Source organism: Panthera onca, chromosome X, assembly GCF_046562875.1.
Source record: "Panthera onca isolate mPanOnc1 chromosome X, mPanOnc1 haplotype 2, whole genome shotgun sequence".
NCBI classification, from domain to species: domain Eukaryota; kingdom Metazoa; phylum Chordata; class Mammalia; order Carnivora; family Felidae; genus Panthera; species Panthera onca.
The window spans coordinates 881,085-901,731 of NC_138357.1; the positions used below are offsets into that span (position 1 = coordinate 881,085).

The 20,647-nt window shown below is 38.6% G+C and overlaps 1 protein-coding gene across 3 annotated transcripts in view; it reads left to right on the forward strand.

Moving 5' to 3' along the window:
- The window catches only part of F8 (coagulation factor VIII), a 121,595-nt gene that overhangs the window by 38,790 nt on the left and 62,158 nt on the right, over positions 1-20,647 (forward strand). For all 3 annotated transcript variants that reach the window (XM_081794390.1, XM_081794391.1, XM_081794389.1), the window contains 7 exons: positions 4,560-4,628; positions 8,672-8,749; positions 10,370-10,591; positions 13,254-13,515; positions 13,796-13,967; positions 15,220-15,313; positions 20,151-20,365. In XM_081794390.1, the coding sequence (XP_081650516.1) occupies positions 4,560-4,628; positions 8,672-8,749; positions 10,370-10,591; positions 13,254-13,515; positions 13,796-13,967; positions 15,220-15,313; positions 20,151-20,365 (1,112 nt within the window). The remainder of the gene's footprint in view (positions 1-4,559; positions 4,629-8,671; positions 8,750-10,369; positions 10,592-13,253; positions 13,516-13,795; positions 13,968-15,219; positions 15,314-20,150; positions 20,366-20,647) is intronic.

A 20,647-nucleotide genomic window follows, 5' to 3' on the forward strand; every position in this document is an offset into this window, starting at 1 on the left:
CCAGATGTCCATCGACTAATGAATGGATAAAGAAGTATACACAATGGAATATTACTCAGCCATAAAAAAATGAAACCTTGCCATTTGCAATGACATGGATAGAGCTATGCTAAGCGAAATAAGTCAGTCAGAGAAAGACAAATACCATATGGTTTCACTCATATGTGGAATTTAGGAAACAAAACAGAGGATCAAAGGGGAAAACAGAGAGAGAAAGAAACCAAGAAACAGACTCTTAACTATAGAGAACAGACTGATAGTTACCAGAGGGGAGGTAGCTGCGGGGAATGGGTGAAATAGGTGATGGGAATTAAGGAGGTCACAAGTGATGAGCACTGGGTGCTGTATGGAAGTGTTCAATCACTATATTGTACACCTGAAACAAGTATTACTCTGTATGTTACCTAACTGGAATTTAAATAAAAACTTTAAAAATTTTGTATTCTATATACTATCAGTGAATAAATGGAAACCAAAATTTAAGAAAGAATGTTTAAACTGAAAACAAACTGAGGGCTGATGGGGGGTGGGAGGGAGGGGAGGGTGGGTGATGGGTATTGAGGAGGGCATCTGTTGGGATGAGCACTGGGTGTTGTATGGAAACCAACTTGACAATAAATTTCATATTTAAAAAAAAGAAAAACAAGAAAGAATGTTTACAGTAGCTCCAAAAATTGAAAGCTTAGATATAAATCTAACAAAACATGTGAATTGTCTATATGATGAAAACTACAAAGTGAAAGAAATCAGAGAGACATACTGTGTTTGCGAACAGTGGAGCTCTTAGTCCTCCCACGTCTGTAGATTTTCAGCAAGATTTTTTTATGGCCACAGACATGCTGATTCTGAAATTTATACGAAAAGGCAAAAGGACTAGATTAGCTAAAATGATTTTGCAAAAAAGAATGAATTTGGAGTAATAATCCTACTTGATTTTCCAACTTACTACAAACTGCAGTAATCATAACATATATCAGTAAATGGAATAGACCTGTAGATTAATGATAGAGAATAAAAGTGCAGAAATAGATCCACACAAGTAAGCCAATTGATTTGGTGCAAAAACAATTCAAAGGAGGAAGGATAGTCTTTTCATCAAAAGGTGTTGGACAATTAGATATCTGTATCCAATGATCCTAGACCTAACATTGTACAAAGATTAACTCAAAATGAATTATAGTTCTAAATGTTAATATGTAAAACCATAACACTGTTAGGAAACATAGCAAAATATCTTTCTGACCTAGGGTTTTCGGTGAGAAAACACCGAAAACAGTCCATACAAGAAAAAATTGATGAATGTGACTTCATCAACACTAGTAACTTTTGCTTTTGTAATAAAAAAAATACTGTTGGGGCGCCTGGGTGGCGCAGTCGGTTAAGCGTCCGACTTCAGCCAGGTCACGATCTCGCGGTCTGTGAGTTCGAGCCCCGCGTCAGGCTCTGGGCTGATGGCTCGGAGCCTGGAGCCTGTTTCAGATTCTGTGTCTCCCTCTCTCTCTGCCCCTCCCCCGTTCATGCTCTGTCTCTCTCTGTCCCAAAAATAAATAAAAAACGTTGAAAAAAAAAATTTAAAAAAAAAAAAAAAAAATACTGTTGGGGCGCCTGGGTGGCTCAGTCGGTTAAGCGTCTGACTTCGGCTCAGGTCATGATCTCGCGGTCCGTGAGTTCGAGCCCCGCGTCGGGCTCTGTGCTGACAGCTCAGAGCCTGGAGCCTGTTTCACATTCTGTGTCTCCCTCTCTCTGACCCTCCCCCATTCATGCTCTGTCTCTCTCTGTCTCAAAAATAAATAAACGTTAAAAAAAATATTAAAAAAAAATACTGTTAAGAGAATGAAGAGACAAGCTACAGACTGGAAGAAAATATTTACCAATCATATATCTGGCAAAGGACTGATGTAATATATATATTACTAATGGAATATATATATATATATATATATATATATATATATACACATACATATATATTCACAATAGCCAAGATATTTTTATACGTTTTATATATGTATTATATATGTATATATACATAGTGTATAAAAAATTTTATTTTATTTTCTAAAACATGTTCTCAAATGTCAACAATAAGGAAAAAAAGCAATTCTTCAAATGCGCAAAAGATTTGAATAGATAATTCAGCAAAGAAGTGGTAAATAAATACCTGAAAAGATGCTTGATATCATTGGTCATTAGGGAAATGTATATTAAAACCATAACAAAATACTGCTACGTACCTATTAGAATACCTAATGTAATAATTTTAAAATTAAGTATGCTGTCAAGAATGCAGAGCAACAGGAAGTCTCATACGTTGTTGGTGGGGATTCACAATAGCATAGCCACTCCGGAAAACAGTTTGGCAGTGTAATACTGTGATTTAAATAAAATCTATATTTGGTTTTCATCTCCTTCTGGTAGAGCTTCTAAAACCCTTGAGATTTTCTGTGATGAGAGCAATAAAAATGTCTTTTTGCTACGTTAGTGTGGTGATTTTTAGACCACACACCTAAGGATGGGAGCAGATTGCCAACAGAGTCAACCAAGTGACTAGAAGGCTGGAATTTTCAGTCTCACCCCCCTGACCCCACCCCCACCCCCAAGAGAGGGGAGAGGGGCTGAGTATTGAGCTCAGTCACCAATGTCTGATGATTCAGTCAATCGTGCCTGTGTAATGAAGCCTACATAAAAAACCACAAAGGACGGAGTTCAGAGACCCAGGTTGGTGAACACCAGGAGATTTGAGGGGAGTGGCATACCTGGAGAAGGCATGGGAGCTCTGCATCCTTTCCCCATGCCTTTCCCTACACCTCTCCTCCACCTGGTTGTTTCTTAGTTGTATCCTTTTTGAATAAACTGGTAATCTAGTAAGTAAATTATTTCTCTGACTTCTGTGAGCTCCTCTAGCAAATTAATGGAACCCAAGAAAGGTGTTGTTGGAACCTCTGAGCTATAGAGGTGGGTCAGAAGCACAGGTGATGATTTGGACTTTCGATTGGCATCTGACGTGTGGGTGCAGGGGAGTCCCATAGAACTGAGCCCTTAACTTGTGGGAATCTACACCATCTCCAGAGAGATAGCACTAGAATTAAGTTAAATTGTTGGACACCCAGCTGGTGTTACAGAATTGCTTGGTGGTAGGGAAAAAAACCCATACACCCTGGAGTTGATGTCACAGTTATAACCAGTTTCTTATAAAATTAAATATACACCTAATTTCCATTCCTGAGTATTTACCCTAGAGAAATAAAAACTTAACAATCACATAAACATGTGTACATTAATGCTCACAGCACCTTTATTTGCAATGGCCAAGAACTGGAAACAACCTAAACGTCCTTTAACAAATGACTGGTTAAACACACTGTGGTACATCCACATCATGAAATGCTCTTCAGCAATAAAACACAATGAAGTACTGATATATTCAACAAAATGGATAAATCTCAAAGGCATTATCTCGAGTAATAAAGATAATCTCAAAAGGTTATATATTGTATGATTCCATTTATAGGACAACCTCAAAAACACAAATATACTGCAATGGAGAACAGATCAGTGGTTGCCAAGGATATGACCATATATATGACTGTCTCTGTATACATGACTATATATATATGTCTATAATGGGATAGAAGGAGGGAGTTTTGAGGCATGTTGGAACTGTTCTGTATCCTGATGGTTGGTGGTTTCATGAATCCATACCTGTGTTAAGATTCATGACTTAAACATGAAAAGTAAAAGTCAATTTCACTATTTGATTGTTTTAAAAATAAATAAAAAGAATTAAGATGTTTTTAGACAGCTTTACCTACATCTTAATTTTGTACGGGTGAGTTACTTTCTTTGCCCAATCTAAGATTTACTGTCAAGTGTCAAAGGTACAAGGAAAAATGAAAATATCATAAACAAATATCTTCCTGCTTAAAGAAGCCTGCTAAGAAAACTTCCCAATCAAATGAAGAAATATAATGCTAACAAAGACAACTGACAAGTTCAATAATTAAAGCATGAAGCAAGTTCATTTGTAACATTAACAACTTTAAATATCGATATACATGGTGTTGATTTAAATTGTGATTATAGGTGTTTATTATTGATAATTATTATTTTGGTCATAATGCTTTGTGTATTTACAATTGCATAAGTTAAAAAAGTTAAAAGTATAATAGAAACTATATTAATTGCCTCTATGCACAGTTTCTATGAACAGTATTTACAGTTTTTATAATTTTTCTTTTTCTCTTTTCTGTTAGTTCTGAACACATACATATTTATGAAATATGATTATATGGACTTGTATTTTGTATGTCTCTTTAATTTCATTTTCTCAGTAATTTGTTTTTCCTATGTTTTACAAAAGTACTGGTCTGGAACAAATTTGAAATGAAAAAAAAAGTGCTTTACCCCAAACAGTTTTACAAAAACTGGTACAGAAGGCCTGACACCAAGAGCAACACTATGTAAAGTTAACAGGAGACCAAGAGACAAAGCAGCTATTAGTGCTGATTTCCTGTGATAAGATTTGTAATAGAAGACAAATATTCTCACTTCTTTTTCAGGAAGTCTGGCTGAAGAAAGGACACAGACCTTGCATGAATTTGTACTCCTGTTTGCTGTATTTGATGAAGGTGAGTGAGCCGCAGTCTGAATCCTGGGCTCCTGAAACAAATCACATATATTAATTTAATCTGGTACTCGAGAATGAGGGCTGCTGTTGTCCAGATTATAGAAAGATCACAAACTACTGTTCAGGAATGAAAGAGATGGGGAGAAAACTGAATTTCAAGAAAAAATACAATCTGAGTTTCATTAAATCCATCAACAGAGACTTTTAGCTCTAACTTTAAATACCTCTTCCTTTTTTAGAAAATTTTATGTATTTTTTTATTTAAAATTTAAAAACATTTTTAATTGAAGTATAGTTGACATAAATTAGTTTCAGGTATACAGCACAGTGATTCACCTATATACATTATGAAATGCTCACCATGATGAGTACATTGCAGGAGTATTGACTATATTCCCTGTGCTGTACTTTTCATCCCTGTGACCTATTTATCTTATAACTGGAAGTTTGTATCTCTTAACCTCCTTCACCCATTTACCCATCCCTGTACCCTCTTCTGTCAACCACGAGTTTGTTCTCTGTGTCTGTGGGTCTGTTTCTGCTTTGTTTGTTTTGTTTTTTAGATTCTACATAAAAGTGAACCCATATAGTATAGTATTTCTCTGTCTAACTTATTTTGCTTAACATAACTGAAATGCTCTCTAGGTCCATCCATGTTGCTGCAAAAAGGCAAGATCTCTGTCTTTTTTGTGGCCAAGTTTTATATATCGTGTGTGTATGTGTGTGTGTGTGTGTGTGTGTGTGTGTGTGTGTGTGTATACATGTGCATATATATGTGTGTGGGTATACACACATATATATACACACACATGTACACCCATACACATACGTGTATATATATATGCATGCATACATACATACATACATACCACATCTTCTTTATCCAGTCATGTATGAATCTATACTTGGGAACATAGGGGTGCATGTATCCCATCAAGTTAGTGTTTTTGAATTCTTTGGGTAATACCCAGAAGTGGAATTACTGGATCATAGGGCAGTTCGATGTTTCACTTGTTGAGGAACCTCTATGCTGTTTTCCAGAGTGGCTGCACCAGTTTGCATTCCCACCAGCAGTGTAACAGCGTTCCTTTGTCTCTACATCATCACCAGCACTTGTTATTTCTTGTCTTTTTGATGTGATTGCACTTTTCATTTGTATTTCCCTGATGATTAGTAATTTTTTTTTAATTTTTTAATGTTTATTTTTGAGAGAGAGAGAGAGAGAGAGACAGAGTGCGAGCAGGGGAAGGTCAGAGAAAGAGGGGGGACACAGAATCCGAAGCAGGCTCGAGGCTCTGAGCTGTCAGCACAAAGCCTGACGCGGGGCTCAAACTCAAACTGTGAGATCATGACCTGAGCCGAAGCCAGACACCCAACCGACTGAGCCACCCAGGCGCCCCTTTGATGATTAGTAATTTTAAGCATCTTTTCATGTGTCTTTTAAAGGAAATGTTCATAAAAGTGCATATTTAAGGGGTACAACATGATGATTTGATATACAGAAGATAATAAAGTGATTACTATAGTCAAGGTGATCAACACATCCATTCCCTCACATAGTTACTATTTTGTGTGTGTGATGAGTGCACCTGTGATCTACTCTCTTAGCATATTTTCAGTGTCCAATACAGTATTATTAAGTATAGTTATCATGCCTGTACATTAGATCTCTGGAACTTATTCATCCTAAAACTGAAATTTTGTAGCCTTTAGCCAACATTTCCCCATTTCCCCCACCTCTCTGCTCTTGGCAAGCAGCATTGACTGTCTGCTTCTAGGAGTATACCTTCTCTTATCTTTCTTTCTTACTTTTAAACACCTTTGCAAATTACTTAACCTCTCTGTGTCTCAATTTTCTTAAGTTTAAAATCGAAATAATAGTACTTTTTTCATAGGATAGTTGTGAGGATTATGTAAGCGATTTCAGTTAAGTAACTTAGAACATTATGTGGCACAGAGTAGGTCCTCAGTAGTATCAGAACTTTTGCTACCTCCTCCTGCTAATAGAGCCATTATCCTCCTACACAGCCTCTTCTGAACTGAGGACCCCATCATCTCTCTCCTGACTAGTCTCCCTGTCTTCTCCTGTACCCTGACGTTCCATTGTTACTGATGATATGTCTAGCCTCACTGGGCCCCTCTTCCTGCCTCACTGTTCAGGTGCTGGCCATGCTGAACACATTTTATATTGCCCTGCAACATGCCGTGTGTTTTCCTGCATCCAGATCCTTGTTGACGCTGTGTCCTCTGCCTAGAAAGCCTGTCTGCACCTTCACACCAAGTGAAGATTTTCCTTTTCCTTCCAGTCTGGGTTAGATGCCTCTTTATATATTTCCACAGTTTTTTAAATGTTTATTTATTTTTGAGAGAGAGAGAAAGAGAGAGAGAGAGAACGAGCAGGGGATGGTCAGAGAGAGAGAGAGGAAGACACAGAACCTGAAGCAGGCTCCAGACTCTGAGCTGTCAGCACAGAGCCTGATGCAGGGCTTGAACCCACGGACCGTGGGATCATGAACTGAGCCAAAGTTGGATGCTTAACCAACTGAGCCACCCATGGGACCCTCCACAGTTTTTTTTAATGCATCAGCAAGTTTATTTACAAATGCAGTTGAACAGGAAGGCTTACTAGGTCCTGGAGAAACTTTTGGTATACAAACCCTGATGATTTTGTATTAATGACAGTTCTGGTGAAGAAAATAGAGATCCCCTCATCAAGAAAATAAAATGTCATGTATGCTAAAAAAATTTTTTTAAAGCACAATATTACATAGATGAAATGAAGGATACAGAAAGCAAATTTGTGAGTAGATTTTAGTGAAATTGTCTTTATGGTTCTGCATTAATTTAGTATACATTACAATAAACAGAGCAAATGCAACTATGTATTTATATTAGCTACTTCAAATAATATTTCACAATCTTTTTTGAAAAAAAAACAATAAAATAATCATCTTCAAAACACCACTAGAAAGTCAAACAAAGGAGTTTCCTCCTTATCACACTAAATCATCATTGCCTGATACTTTGATATTATATCCCTTCCCTTTCAGGTGAAGTGAAGTTTCTTCTCTCTGGTTTTGTAAAAGCCTGTTCTCATCTCTATGACGTTACTCTTCACTTATAATTGCTGGCTTCTCTATTTAAGCTAAATTGTAAGCACTTTGAAGGCAGAGAGTGTCTTCTCTGTCCTCAGTGCCTGGCACTCAGAAGTGCTCAGTAAATGCGTTTGGATGAATGAAGAAATTAGTAGATGAACAGATAAATGAACTTAGGAGAAATACCCACAAAGGCTGGGTGCTTCAGAAAGTTTCAGTATTAGCTGCTGCTCCTTTATACGAAGGGGCAACTTCAGGGAGATGGCTGTGCCATGATAATATTTACAGTGCTTTCACTCATTAATTTCAGAGGGGAGGTGGACAAGCTTTCAGGTTCTTGGGTTTTCATTACTACAATCTGAATGAAGCAATTAGGACAGGGACAGGGACTGAGAGTCCTTTTCTACGATGATTTTCATCTGCTCCTTTTTAAAATTTTTTTAACGTTTATTTATTTTGGAGAGACAGAGCACAAGCAGGGGAGAGGGAGAGAGAAGGGGAGACACAGCATCCGAAGCAGGCTCTAGGCTCTGAGCTGTCAGCACAGAGCCTGACGTGGGGCTGGAACCCACGAACCACGAGATCATGACCTGAGGCAAAGTCAAATGCTTAACTGTAACCAAGAGAGCCACCCAGGCGCCCCTGTCTGCTCCCTTTCAAATAAGTCAGTGAATGAATAGAGTGAAATCCTCATGGCACACACTAACCAATATTCTCCCTTCTCGTTATCACTTGTCATCATCCCTTCCCATCTACTGTCAGACAAATATAAGGAGAGACCATCAATTTGAGCAAGAAATGTCTGCCTTTTAGTAATTGTCTTCTCCCTTTTTCTTACTGATTTGGGGGCAAAGACTGCTCACACCATGGGACGGAGGGAAGGAGAAATGGAGCGTCATTCGTGAGACAGACACTGAGCTAGCCTTGTATTTGCCTCCTCTCTCCTCAGGAAAAAGCTGGCACTCATCTGCTCAGGCCCAGCATGAAATGCACACGGTCAACGGCTATGTCAACAGGTCTCTGCCAGGTATGTCCATTTGTGCTCAAGAATCCTCAGGATCTTCCTCACTCACCACCACAGCTCTCTCCTCTGGTTGTCTTCAGACAGCTCCGTATGCCCAGAGGAAAGCCCACTGAATTCTGGCGTCTGGTGGGGTCTTAAACTGAAGTGGCTGATTCTTTTTCCAGTCACCTAAAAATGAAGGCCTGCCCATGTACACAGAGCTCACAGATTTCTCTTTCCTTTTGCTTAAAATAGATGGGGCCAAGGATGAACAAATATTTAAGTAAAGCCTGAAATATGAAAGGGATATGCAGAGATAAATAAAATAATAATCCCAGAAGAAAAAGAGATAATCCTTAGAACTGAACAAAACTTGTCAAAAGGTCAACTTAGTATTTTCATAAAGATTCAAGAAGATATTGCATCAATAAAGTAATAATGGGATTTTATGAAAAAGAAATAACCAAGTAAGAGTATGCTCACAAAAATGAGGAATATGGTTTTCAAAATACAAACTCAACAGAAGGCAGTTAGAATAGAGAAAATCTCCCAGAAATGAAAATGAAAAGAGATTGAGAATACAGTTTAAAACAGATTTCAGAAATCAAAGAAATGATAGATGAAAGTATTTGAGTCCTCATATAAAAATTTCCCAGTAGCATAAATTTTAAAAAGACTCCCACAAAAAATTATGATTATGGAATTTCACAGAACAAAGAGAAGATGTTTAAGCTTCCCCTGGGACAAACAGGTCACAAACAAAAGCAGGAAACTTAAATTGGCAATACCATTCAGGGCTTTCTAGGACTTACTAGAGAGTTGGGACTTGATACGGAGACAAGAGATAATGGTAGCTCGCTTGGATTAAGATGGTGGGGATAGTGATGATGGTGAAAAATAGATATATTTGAAAGATTCGGGAGCCAAAATACGAGAAAACTGTGCCCTAGTAGTTAACAGTGTGAGTCTAAGCATACGGCTGCTTGGGTTCCAATCTGAGCGAGTTAATTAACCTCTCTGGGCATTGGTTTCCTCTCCTGATAACAATAGTTTCTACATTCATATGGTTACTGGAGGGAGTGAATGAGTTACTTGTAAAATAGTTTGGATAGTGTTTGATATAAAATAAGTGCACAGTAAATATTAGTGTTATTAATTATATTGCCGTAACTGGTATCAGGTTGGATGTGAGAAGTGAGCGTAGTAAAAAGAATAATTTTGATATTTTTCAAGGAGAAAATATTGGTCAATAAGAGAATAAGGGCTAGGGGTGAATCCTAGGTGATCTGTAATTTACTGAGGAGTCAGGAAAGGAGACAGAAGGAGCTGTCTAAACAACAGGGGAACAAAGCCCAGAGAGGTGTTGGCACAGAGATCGAGGGAGGAAGAGAATTTTAAGAAGGAATGAATGGTCAACAGGTGCAGGTGGCTGAAAATGGTCCATTGGATTTAGCAGCATGGCACTCACTGGTGGGTAACCTTGGCGAGAGCTGTAGGTTTGGCAGTACCCTAGCCTCCTTGGAAAGTTTTATTCCAAGTCAGTAATAAAATTTGAAGGTCAGTTTGTCCATCCTATCCTAGACAGCATTTTCCCTTTCAAATTCTCTACTTGCTGACCATAACTATCTTATTTCTACTTTATAGGTCTGACTGGATGCCACAAGAAATCAGTCTATTGGCATGTGATTGGAATGGGCACCACCCCCGAAGTGCACTCAATTTTTCTTGAAGGTCACACATTTCTCATCAGAAACCACCGCCAGGCCTCCTTGGAGATCTCACCAATAACTTTCCTCACTGCTCAGACATTCCTGATGGACCTTGGCCAGTTTCTACTGTTTTGTCACATCTCTTCCCACCAGCATGGTAATATCTGTTGATCTTAAAAATGAGTACTATACATTTTCAGCTCTTCTTTTAGTGTCCGCTGTCCAGTATAAGATTATGTTAGAACTCAACTGAGGTGCCCTAGTTGTCAGTTTTCAGAGTAAAGATTTCACCTTGAACGTAAGAGGGCTTGAGTGTTAGTAGTACTGGTGAATTTTTAGTCTAAATGACTATGATAGAGGGAGGGGAGATATTTTAGGAATGAATGCTGTGGTGAAAGGGAGGAAGACAGTACAGTATTGGTTTCCCAGCCTGAGCCCATTAACTAGGCCTCAATGCCATGGAGAGAGACATTGCAGGTCATAGCCGAAGGGATGTTTTATGAGAAATGTAAGGAAATAAGTCACCTAGGTTGTAGAACAGCAGTAGTGATGCCGAGAGCAGTAAATAGCAAAGACAAGATGATACTGCAGTTCTCAGCATGAAAGCCCACACTCCTGGTGTACACAGAGGTGCTCTGTCAGCACCTGGTAGGAGGTGACACGCTGCGGGTGGAAGTTGCCAAGCATAGGTGACACACCACATGAGGTTTTCGAAGACGTCTTGATGAGGACTTTGCGAAGGGCCAAAGGTCCCGTCTAAGTGAGTTGGGCAACAGTGCTTACACTTTCAAATTATTGTTAATGTGACCTCATTGGGAGCTACAGCCTGTGAAAATTCATATAACATGATCATCCCACCCCCATTTGCCGTCTTGTGTGTTTACTCCACTAACTCCTAAACTTGCATCAACATAACATCACTCCTTGCCTAGTCCCCTCTTGTGGCTATTGAGGGCTGTTGGAGAAACATGTTGAGGAGGCCTAATGTTTCATGTCTAACAGCACTCAGCACTTGTTTGTTCCTACCACTCTTGTATTAATGCTCTCTTCAGATTCCTTGTTTGCCTTGGAGAAGAGATTGGATCTTGCCACACTTCCACTATTTCCCCCTTATGTTCAGTGAGTGGCCTTGTCTATAGTCCTCTATAATGATGAAGAATAGGGACCTCTTTTCCCCATCTGTTACATCATGTTTGGGGGACTTTTGATAAGACATTAGGGGGCAAAGGATATCCTACTGGGCACACAACAGGAATAGGTTATTTATTTGTATGCAGGTTGGTCACTATCTAGTTTGAAGCGTTTATGTTTTGTTTTATTATTTTGACTTGTTTCCACTGATTTTAATCCACATTTTGCAGAAAAATGCTTTGTCTTGTTGGACCTCAGATAAAACTTTTCATTTGTAGACCTAGAATAAATAACGTTTGAAGCCACATGAACTAGTTTAAAGACTAGCTGTCTGCCGCTCCTGAGAGCTACCCTGTTCCCCATCACCCAGTAAACAGGCCCCCCTTCTTTGGATTGAGCTTCAGAACAGCCTGTGGCATAGACTGGGCAGGAGGTATTGCCATCCACATTTTTTTCTTATTTTTTATTTTTTATTTTTTATTATTTTTTTTCAATATATGAAATTTATTGTCAAATTGATTTCCATACAACACCCAGTGCTCATCCCAAAAGGTGCCCTCCTCAATACCCATCACCCACCCTCCCCTCCCTCCCACCCCCCATCAACCCTCAGTTTGTTCTCAGTTTTTAAGAGTCTCTTATGCTTTGGCTCTCTCCCACTCTAGCCTCTTTTTTTTTTTTTTTTTTCCTTCCCCTCCCCCATGGGTTTCTGTTAAGTTTCTCAGGATCCACATAAGAGTGAAAACATATGGTATCTGTCTTTCTCTGTATGGCTTATTTCACTTAGCATCACACTCTCCAGTTCCATCCACGTTGCTACAAAGGGCCATATTTCGTTCTTTCTCATTGCCATGTAGTACTCCATTGTGTATATAAACCACAATTTCTTTATCCATTCATCGGTTGAACGGGAACCCTCTTGCACTGTTGGTGGGAATGCAAATTGGTGCAGCCACTCTGGAAAATAGTGTGGAGGTTCCTCAGAAAATTAAAAATAGACCTACCCTATGACCCAGCAATAACACTGCTAGGAATTTACCCAAGGGATACAGGAGTACTGATGCCATCCACATTTTTAAAGCCAGAGATGAGATTGCTTTAGGGCTCACAACTAGTCACAGGCAGACATGCTCTTAAAATATATGACATATTTCCTTCGCTCTAAGTCGTACCTTTCCATGTTTTTATGAACTTGGAATGTTTCTTGAAATTTATATCTATACTGACATTTTTCCTGATAAACTTATTAAATCGGTGGTTTGTATCATGATTCAATGGAGTACATATAGAAATCATAGGTAACTGGAGGAGTGGGGAGTTGGTCTGACCTAGACAACCACGTGCTGAAAATACGCAGTGTGTCAAGTCTGCTCGTTTATAATTTGGGAGTTGGGGAGTGATAGGCTCAGAGCCAATACCAAGGGAAATATTCATATATATTGTAAGAGCAAATGAGTGAGTGTTGAAAAAGGGATAAAACATAGATTGGAGGAGAGTCTGGCTGAAGGGAAACAGTGAGTGCAAAGACCATATAGGAAGAAAGCAGCAAGGAACAGCTATGGGGGAGGTAATCCCTGTAGGAGAGTGGCAAAGAAGAGTACTGGCGTGGAGAAGAAAACACTTAGGAGAGGGTCTTGAGGGCCAGAGTCTTGTAGGAATCTGACATTGTTTGATTTGTCTGACTCCAGATGGCATGGAAGCTTATGTCAAAGTAGATAGCTGCCCAGAGGAACCCCAGCTACGGATGAAAATTAATGAAAAAGAGGAAGATTATGATGATGATCTTTATGATTCTGACATGGACATGGTTAGGTTTGATGGCGACAGCCCTTCTCCCTTTATTCAAATCCGCTCAGTTGCCAAGAAGCATCCTAAAACTTGGATCCACTATATTGCCGCTGAAGAGGAGGACTGGGACTATGCTCCCTCGTCCCCCACTCCCAGTGACAGGTAAGCACCTTTGACTCTTGGTATGAACTCTTCCTCATTTTCAAAAAGTTCTTCCCAATTATTCAAAACAACAAATCCTCAAGCCATGGTTGGGATTAAGTACAGATATGGAATCAAATAATATAGCCCTATTAACATAGCTAAGCATCAGGGATACTTGTATTTTTCTCCCTCCTTCCCTTGATTAAATCTCATCAGCTGTTTTAGAGCTGGATTTTAGCCACCTGTTCCTACCTAGAACTCTCCATCCCAACATGTCATCTATTTGTGTCTCGTGCAGAAGTTATAAACATCTATATTTGAACAGTGGTCCTCAGCGGATTGGTAGGAAGTACAAAAAAGTTCGATTTATGGCATACACAGATGAAACATTTAAGACTCGTGAAGCTATTCAGTATGAATCAGGAATCCTAGGACCTTTACTTTATGGAGAAGTTGGAGACACACTGTTGGTAAGTTGAGGAGGAGACACAAGGTTGGGTCAGGAGACAAAGTCTGGAGAATTTTGAGTATCTAAAAGCTTCATAATTTATCCTTGTCTCCAATGGATATGATCGTCTAAAAATCATAAATGTTACACAGATAAATGTGGACTATAAATTTGTTTAAAAAATATGAGTATATTGGGGCGCCTGGGTGGCTTAGTCAGTTAAGTGACTCTCTATTCTGTTCCAAAAGGAAGTTTTCATAATGGAAGATGCTGCAACCTTATTGTGTAGTAGTACAACAGAAGAGATGTTGTCATTAGATAGGAGGTGATTTTCGCAGGAGGGAATGTGGCCATATATGCACATAGGTGGATAGATTTGATGGCGGGAGGGTGAGTAATCTCTTTTCTCAGTGAAAACAGAAGCACTTGACAGTGAGAATCTGGAAGCAGATATTAGTCAACTAAGTAAGTGGGAAGGTGAATTTCTAGGAAAACCTAACAGTAATGAAGTTTTAGGGTGATGGTGGGGTGGTCCAGAGCTGATGGCCAAGAAAATTCTTGAAGGCGCCTTTGGTGCAAAAATGCGACTTTATTAAAGCATGTGGACAGGACCTGTGGGCAGGAAGAGCTGCACTGGGGTTGTAATGGGTAACTGATTATATACCCTCAGGTTCGGTGGGGGTCAGGGATAGAGTAAGTCTCTAAGAAATTTTGGAAACAAGGTTTCCAGGACCTTAAGGGGCTAGCTGTTGCTAGGGAAACTCCATTTATTATCGTTTAGTAGCCATGAGACCCTTCATATGTATATCAGGGGGCCCTAAGCTAGGGGAATGATTGCCAGCATATATCCTGGGTCAGTTGAGAGTGCTGTCATCAGCTATCCTCCTAGTCGTCCCTGCTCTTTCAGTGAAGAATTTTATCACCTGAGTCACTGTTTTCCTCTCAGCGGTTGGGGAACTAGGGCCCAAATGGTGGGAAAAGGCTAAGAAGAAGCAGTGTCCTCAGCAGACATTCAATTTCAATTAGTTTGAGAAGGTGCAAAGAATACTTCCTGAACAAGTGAAATAACTGTAAAGAAATGGAAAGGGGCCTTTAGTGAAAAACCTAAGTGACTATTTGAGCAGTTATACAGAAAGAACAAATATTTTGAGCTTTACGTGGGCTCAAACCCCTACAGTATGGACATAAGGCAGCTTTTGTCTTCTGGAGATGGGCCACACTGGTTGATCCTGGCCCTTTTAAGACTTGGTCTTCTATTTCACTTTTACTTGCAGATTATATTTAAAAATCAAGCAAGCCGACCATATAACATCTACCCTCATGGAATCACTGACGTCAGTCCTTTGTACTCAGGGAGATTGCCTAAAGGTGAGTGTCACCTCAGTCATCTAAGTTCACTTACCTATAGATATGGATGAGGTCATAGCCTCAACAGCACTAACATTATACTGGCCTTCTCCCTAGCTGCTATGTATGATGTAGACACATCTATCACCCCCCTATCCTGTATGCTATAATTTCCATATGGATTACATCTATATACTTACCAATACACATAAGAAAATGCTATAATTTTTTGCTTTAAGTGGTCATATGTAGTTTTAGAAAATTATGAGGAAAAAATATTCCTTCATATTTACCGAGTTATTTACTATTACCAATGCAGCACTTCCATTCAGATCACTTCTCTTCAATCTGAAGAATTTCCTTTAGCATTCCTTATGGTGCAAGTATGCTGGAAATAGATTCTCTTCATTTTATCTTATTTGAAAATGTCTTTATTTTGTCTTCACTTTTGAAGGCTAATTTTGCCGGACATAGAATTCTGGGTTCAGAGGTGTTTTTTTTTTTTCCTTTTAGTACTTTCCAAATATTATTTGACAATCTTCTGGCATTCGTAATAGCTGAGTTTCGATTCCATTGAATTATTCTTCCCCTGGAGGTTATTTTTCTCTGGCTGTGATTTTTTTCATATTTATCCTGTTTGGCGTTTACTGATCTTCCAGGATCTGTACATTCGTTTTTACAAATTTGGAAAGATTGTGGTCATTATTTCTTTAAATAAATTTTTTACCCTATTCTCTATCCCCTTTCCCAGGTCTCTAATTACAAGAATGTTTGACCTCTTGGTATTGTCCCACATACCTTAATGTTTTCATCATATTTTTTTCTTTCTCCCTCTCATCTGTAGGTTGGATAGTTTCTATTGACCTATCTTGAAGTTCACTGACCTCAAACTGGAATTTCTAAGTCACAGTATACGTATTTTTATTTTTAATAGATAGCCAGACTTTTGCCCCCAAATAAAGTTATAATTCACAGTCCTACCAGTCATATATGAAAGTGTAATTTCCCACATTATTGATATCTAGACATGGACAGTTTTTAAAAATCCTGCCAATCTTGTGGGTGAAAAGAGGTGTCTCAATGTTTTTTAAATTTTATTTTTAAATTTTAATTCCAGGATAGTAAGAGTGTAATCTTAGTTTCAGGTTTACTATATAGTGATTCAACACTTCTATACAACACCTGGTGCTCATCACGACAAGTGCACTCCTTAATCCCCATCACCTACTTCACCTATCCCTCTATCCAGCTCCCCTCTGGTAACCATCAGTCTGTTCTCTATGGTTGAGTCTATTTCTTGGTTTCTCTCCCTCTCTTTTTTTTACTTTGCTCTTTTGTTTTGTTTCTTAGATTCCACATATGAGTGAAATCATACGGTATTTGTCTCTGAATGACTTTTTTCATTTAACAGTATATACTCTCTAGCTCCATCCATGTCATTGAAAATGGCAAGATTTCATTCCTTTTTATGGCTGAGTGATAATTCATTGTGTGTGTGTGTGTGTGTGTGTGTGTGTGTGTGTGTGTGTGTACCACATCTTCTTTATTCATTCATTTATTGATGGGCACTTGGGTTGCATCCATATCTTAACTATTGTAAATAATGCTGCAATAAACATAGGGGTGCATATATCTTCCAATTAGTGTTTTCATTTTCTTTGGGTAAATACACAGTAGTGGAATGACTGGATCATATGGTAATTCCATTTTTAACTTTTTGAGGAATTTCCATACTGTTTTCTACAGTAGCTATGCCACTTTATATTCCCACCAACAGTACATGAGAGTTCCTTTCTCTCTGTATCCTCGCCAATACTTACTGTTTCCTGTGTTTTTTTATTGAGCCTCAGGCAAGGGAAACAAAAGCAAAACAACAACTGTTGGAACTACATCAAAATAAAAAGTTTCTGCACATCAAAGGAAACCATCAACAAAACAAAAAGACAACCTACTGAATGGGACAAGATATTTGCAAATGATATACCCAATAAGGGGTTAATATCCAAAACATATAAAGAACTTCTACAACGCAACACCAAAAATATAAATAATACAATTAAAAAAAATGGGCAGAGAACCTGAGTAGACATTTTTTCAAAGAATGGACATACAGATGGCCAACAGACACATGAAAAGATGCTCAACATCACTAATCATCAGGAAAATGCAAATCAAAACCAAAATGAGATATCACCTTATATCTTAGAAGGGCTAAAATAAAAAAGATGAAAAATAACAAGTGTTGGAGAGGATGTAGAGAAAAAGGAACCCACATATACTATTAGTTAGGAATGTAAATTGGTACAGCCACTGTGGAAAACAGTGTGGAGGTTCCTCAAAAAATTTAAAATTGAAACACCATATAATCTAATAATTCCACTACTATCTACCCAAAGGAAATGAAAACACTAATTTGAAAAGATATATGTACTCCTATGTTTGTTGCAGCATTATTTGGATACCACATCTCTTTATACAATATGTGAGTTAAAACTTCAGTGAGCAGGGGCGCCTGGGTGGCTCAGTCAGTTAAGAGTCCCACTTCGGCTCAGGTCATGATCTCTCCATTCCTGAATTCAAGCCCCACGTCAGGCTCTGTGCTGACAGCTCAGAGCCTGGAGCCTGCTTCGGATTCTGTGTCTCCCTCTCTTTCTGCTCCTCCCCCACTGATGCTCTGTCTCTCTGTCTCAAAAATAAATAAACATAAAAAAACTTCAGTGAGCAGTCCTTTGGAATATATTCAGGCCTGAAATTCTCAGAGTCAACTGGATTACCAACTGTAGCTTACCACTGTGGTTTTGATGTCTCTATTTCTTTAAGCACTTGGTATTTTTTCTTCTTCAAGATTTTCAGTTATTTATTATAAACATTTAATAATATCTATCCTATGTAATGGTGGACAGACCTGTTAATTTCTTTTTTATAATTTTTTTAACACTTATTTATTTTAGAGAGACAGAGCGTGATTGGGGGTGGGGCAGAGAGAGAGGGAGACACACAATCTGAAACAGGGTCCAGGCTCTGAGCTGTCAGCACAGAGCCCAATGTGGGGCTTGAACCCACGAACCACGAGATCATGACCTGAGCCGAAGTCAGATGCTCAACCGACTGAGCCACCCACCCAGGTGCCCCAGACCTGTTAAGTTCTTTTTTCACTTTTTAAAGTTTTTATTTTAATTCTAGTTAGTTAACATACACTGTTGTTATACTAGTTTCAGGTGTACAGTTTAGTGATTCAACACTTCCATACATCACCCAGCGCTCATACGACAGGTGCACTTCATAATCCCCATCACCTATTTCATCCATCCCCTCACCTCCCCTCTGGTAACCATCAGTTTGTTCTCTGTAGTTAAGAGTCTGTTTCTCTCTCTCTCTCTCTCTCTCTCTCTCTCTCTCTCTCTTCCCCTATTTTTTTTTTTGTTTTCTTAAATTCCACATTTGAGTAAAACCATATGGTATTTGTCTTTTTCTGACTTATTTCACTTAGCATAATACTCTCTAGCTCCATCCATCTCTTTGCAAGTGGCAAGACTTCATTTTTTTATACCTGAATAATATTACATTTTACACACATACACACACACACACACACACACACACACACGCACACATCACATCTTCTTTATCCATTCATCTATCAATGGACACTTGGGCTACTTTCATATCTTGGCAATTGTCAATAATGCTGCTATAAACATAGGGGTGCATGTATTCCTTTGAATTAGTGTTTTGTATCCTTTGGGTAAATGCCCGGTAGTGCAACTGTTGGATCATAGGGTAGTTCTATTTTTATTTTTTGAAAAACCTCCATACTGTTTTCCAGGGTGGCTGCACCAGTTTGCATTTGCACCAACAGTGCAAGAGGGCTCCTCTTTCTCTACCTCCTCTCCAACACCCATTATTTCTTTTCTTTTTGATACTAGCCATTCTGACAGGTGTGAGGTGGTATCTGAATGTGGTTTTGATTTGTATTTCCCTGATAATGAGTGATGTTGAGCATCTTTTCATGTGTCTGTTGGCCATCTGGATGTTTTCTTTGGAGAAGTGTCTATTCATGTCTTCTGTCCATTTTTTAGTTGGATGATTCACTTTTTGGGTGTTGAGTTTGATAAGTTCTTTATAGATTTTGTATACTAACCCCTTATCTGTTAAATCATTTGCAAATATCTTCTCCCATTGCATCAATTGTCTTTTAGTTTTGTTGAGTGTTTCCTTTGCTGTACAGAAGCTTTTTAATCTTGATGAGGTCCCAATAGTCCATTTTTTATTTCATCTCTTTGCCTCAGGGAACTTACCTAGAAGAAAGTTGCTATGGCCAATGTCAAAGAGGTTACTGCCTGTCCTCTCTTCTAGGATTTCTATAGGCTTCAGGTCTCACATTTAGCTCTTTAATCTATTTTGAATTTATTTTTTGTGTCTGGTGTAAGAAGGTGGTACAGTTTCATTGCTTTGCATGATGCTGTTCAGGTTTCCCAACACCATTTGTTGAAGAGACAGTCTTTTTTCCATTGGATATTCTTTCCTGCTTTGTCAAAGATTAATTGACCATATAGTTGTGGGTTCATTTCTGGGTGTTGTATTCTGTTCCAATGATCTATATGTCTGTTTTTGTGCCAGTACCATACTGTTTTAATCACTACAGCTTTGTAACATAACTTGAAGTCCTGGATCCACTTTTACTGTAAAACAATTGCATGAATCTTAAACTTATAATAGGTGAAAATTTAGTCTCAATTTATTGAGAAACGTGATATGTACATATAAATTTGTAGAGCCCTTGAAATAACAACATGATTTACTAAAATGTGGTTTGTTATAATCTAATCAAGAGATTTTGTGGTTTGGGTATGGATAGGTATGAAACATTTGAAAGATATGCCAATTATGCCAGGAGAGATATTCAAGTATAAATGGACAGTGACTGTAGAAGATGGGCCGACTAAATCAGATCCTCGGTGCCTGACTCGATATTACTCAAGCTTCATTAATCCAGAGAGAGATCTAGCTTCAGGACTCATTGGCCCTCTCCTCATATGCTACAAAGGATCTGTAGATCAAAGAGGAAACCAGGTGAGTTCTTCTCTTTCCAAGCCCTGGGTTTGATGGACCGATGATGAATATGAACTTCTAGATATTTGTTATACTCTCTCAGTGTATGTCCCCTAATAGCCTCCAGAAAAAACAGTAGCTTGCAATATTGGCCAATAAAAGAAATGAGCTGGGTTTTTCACAGCTGTTATTGAATTTAGTTTGGTGTAATAAACTTGTCTGCTGGAGGGTTAGGAGAGCCTGGGCTCTAGAACATTTCTATAATACTCATTCCCAGCCTAGAATTCCACATTCTGGGGGTTC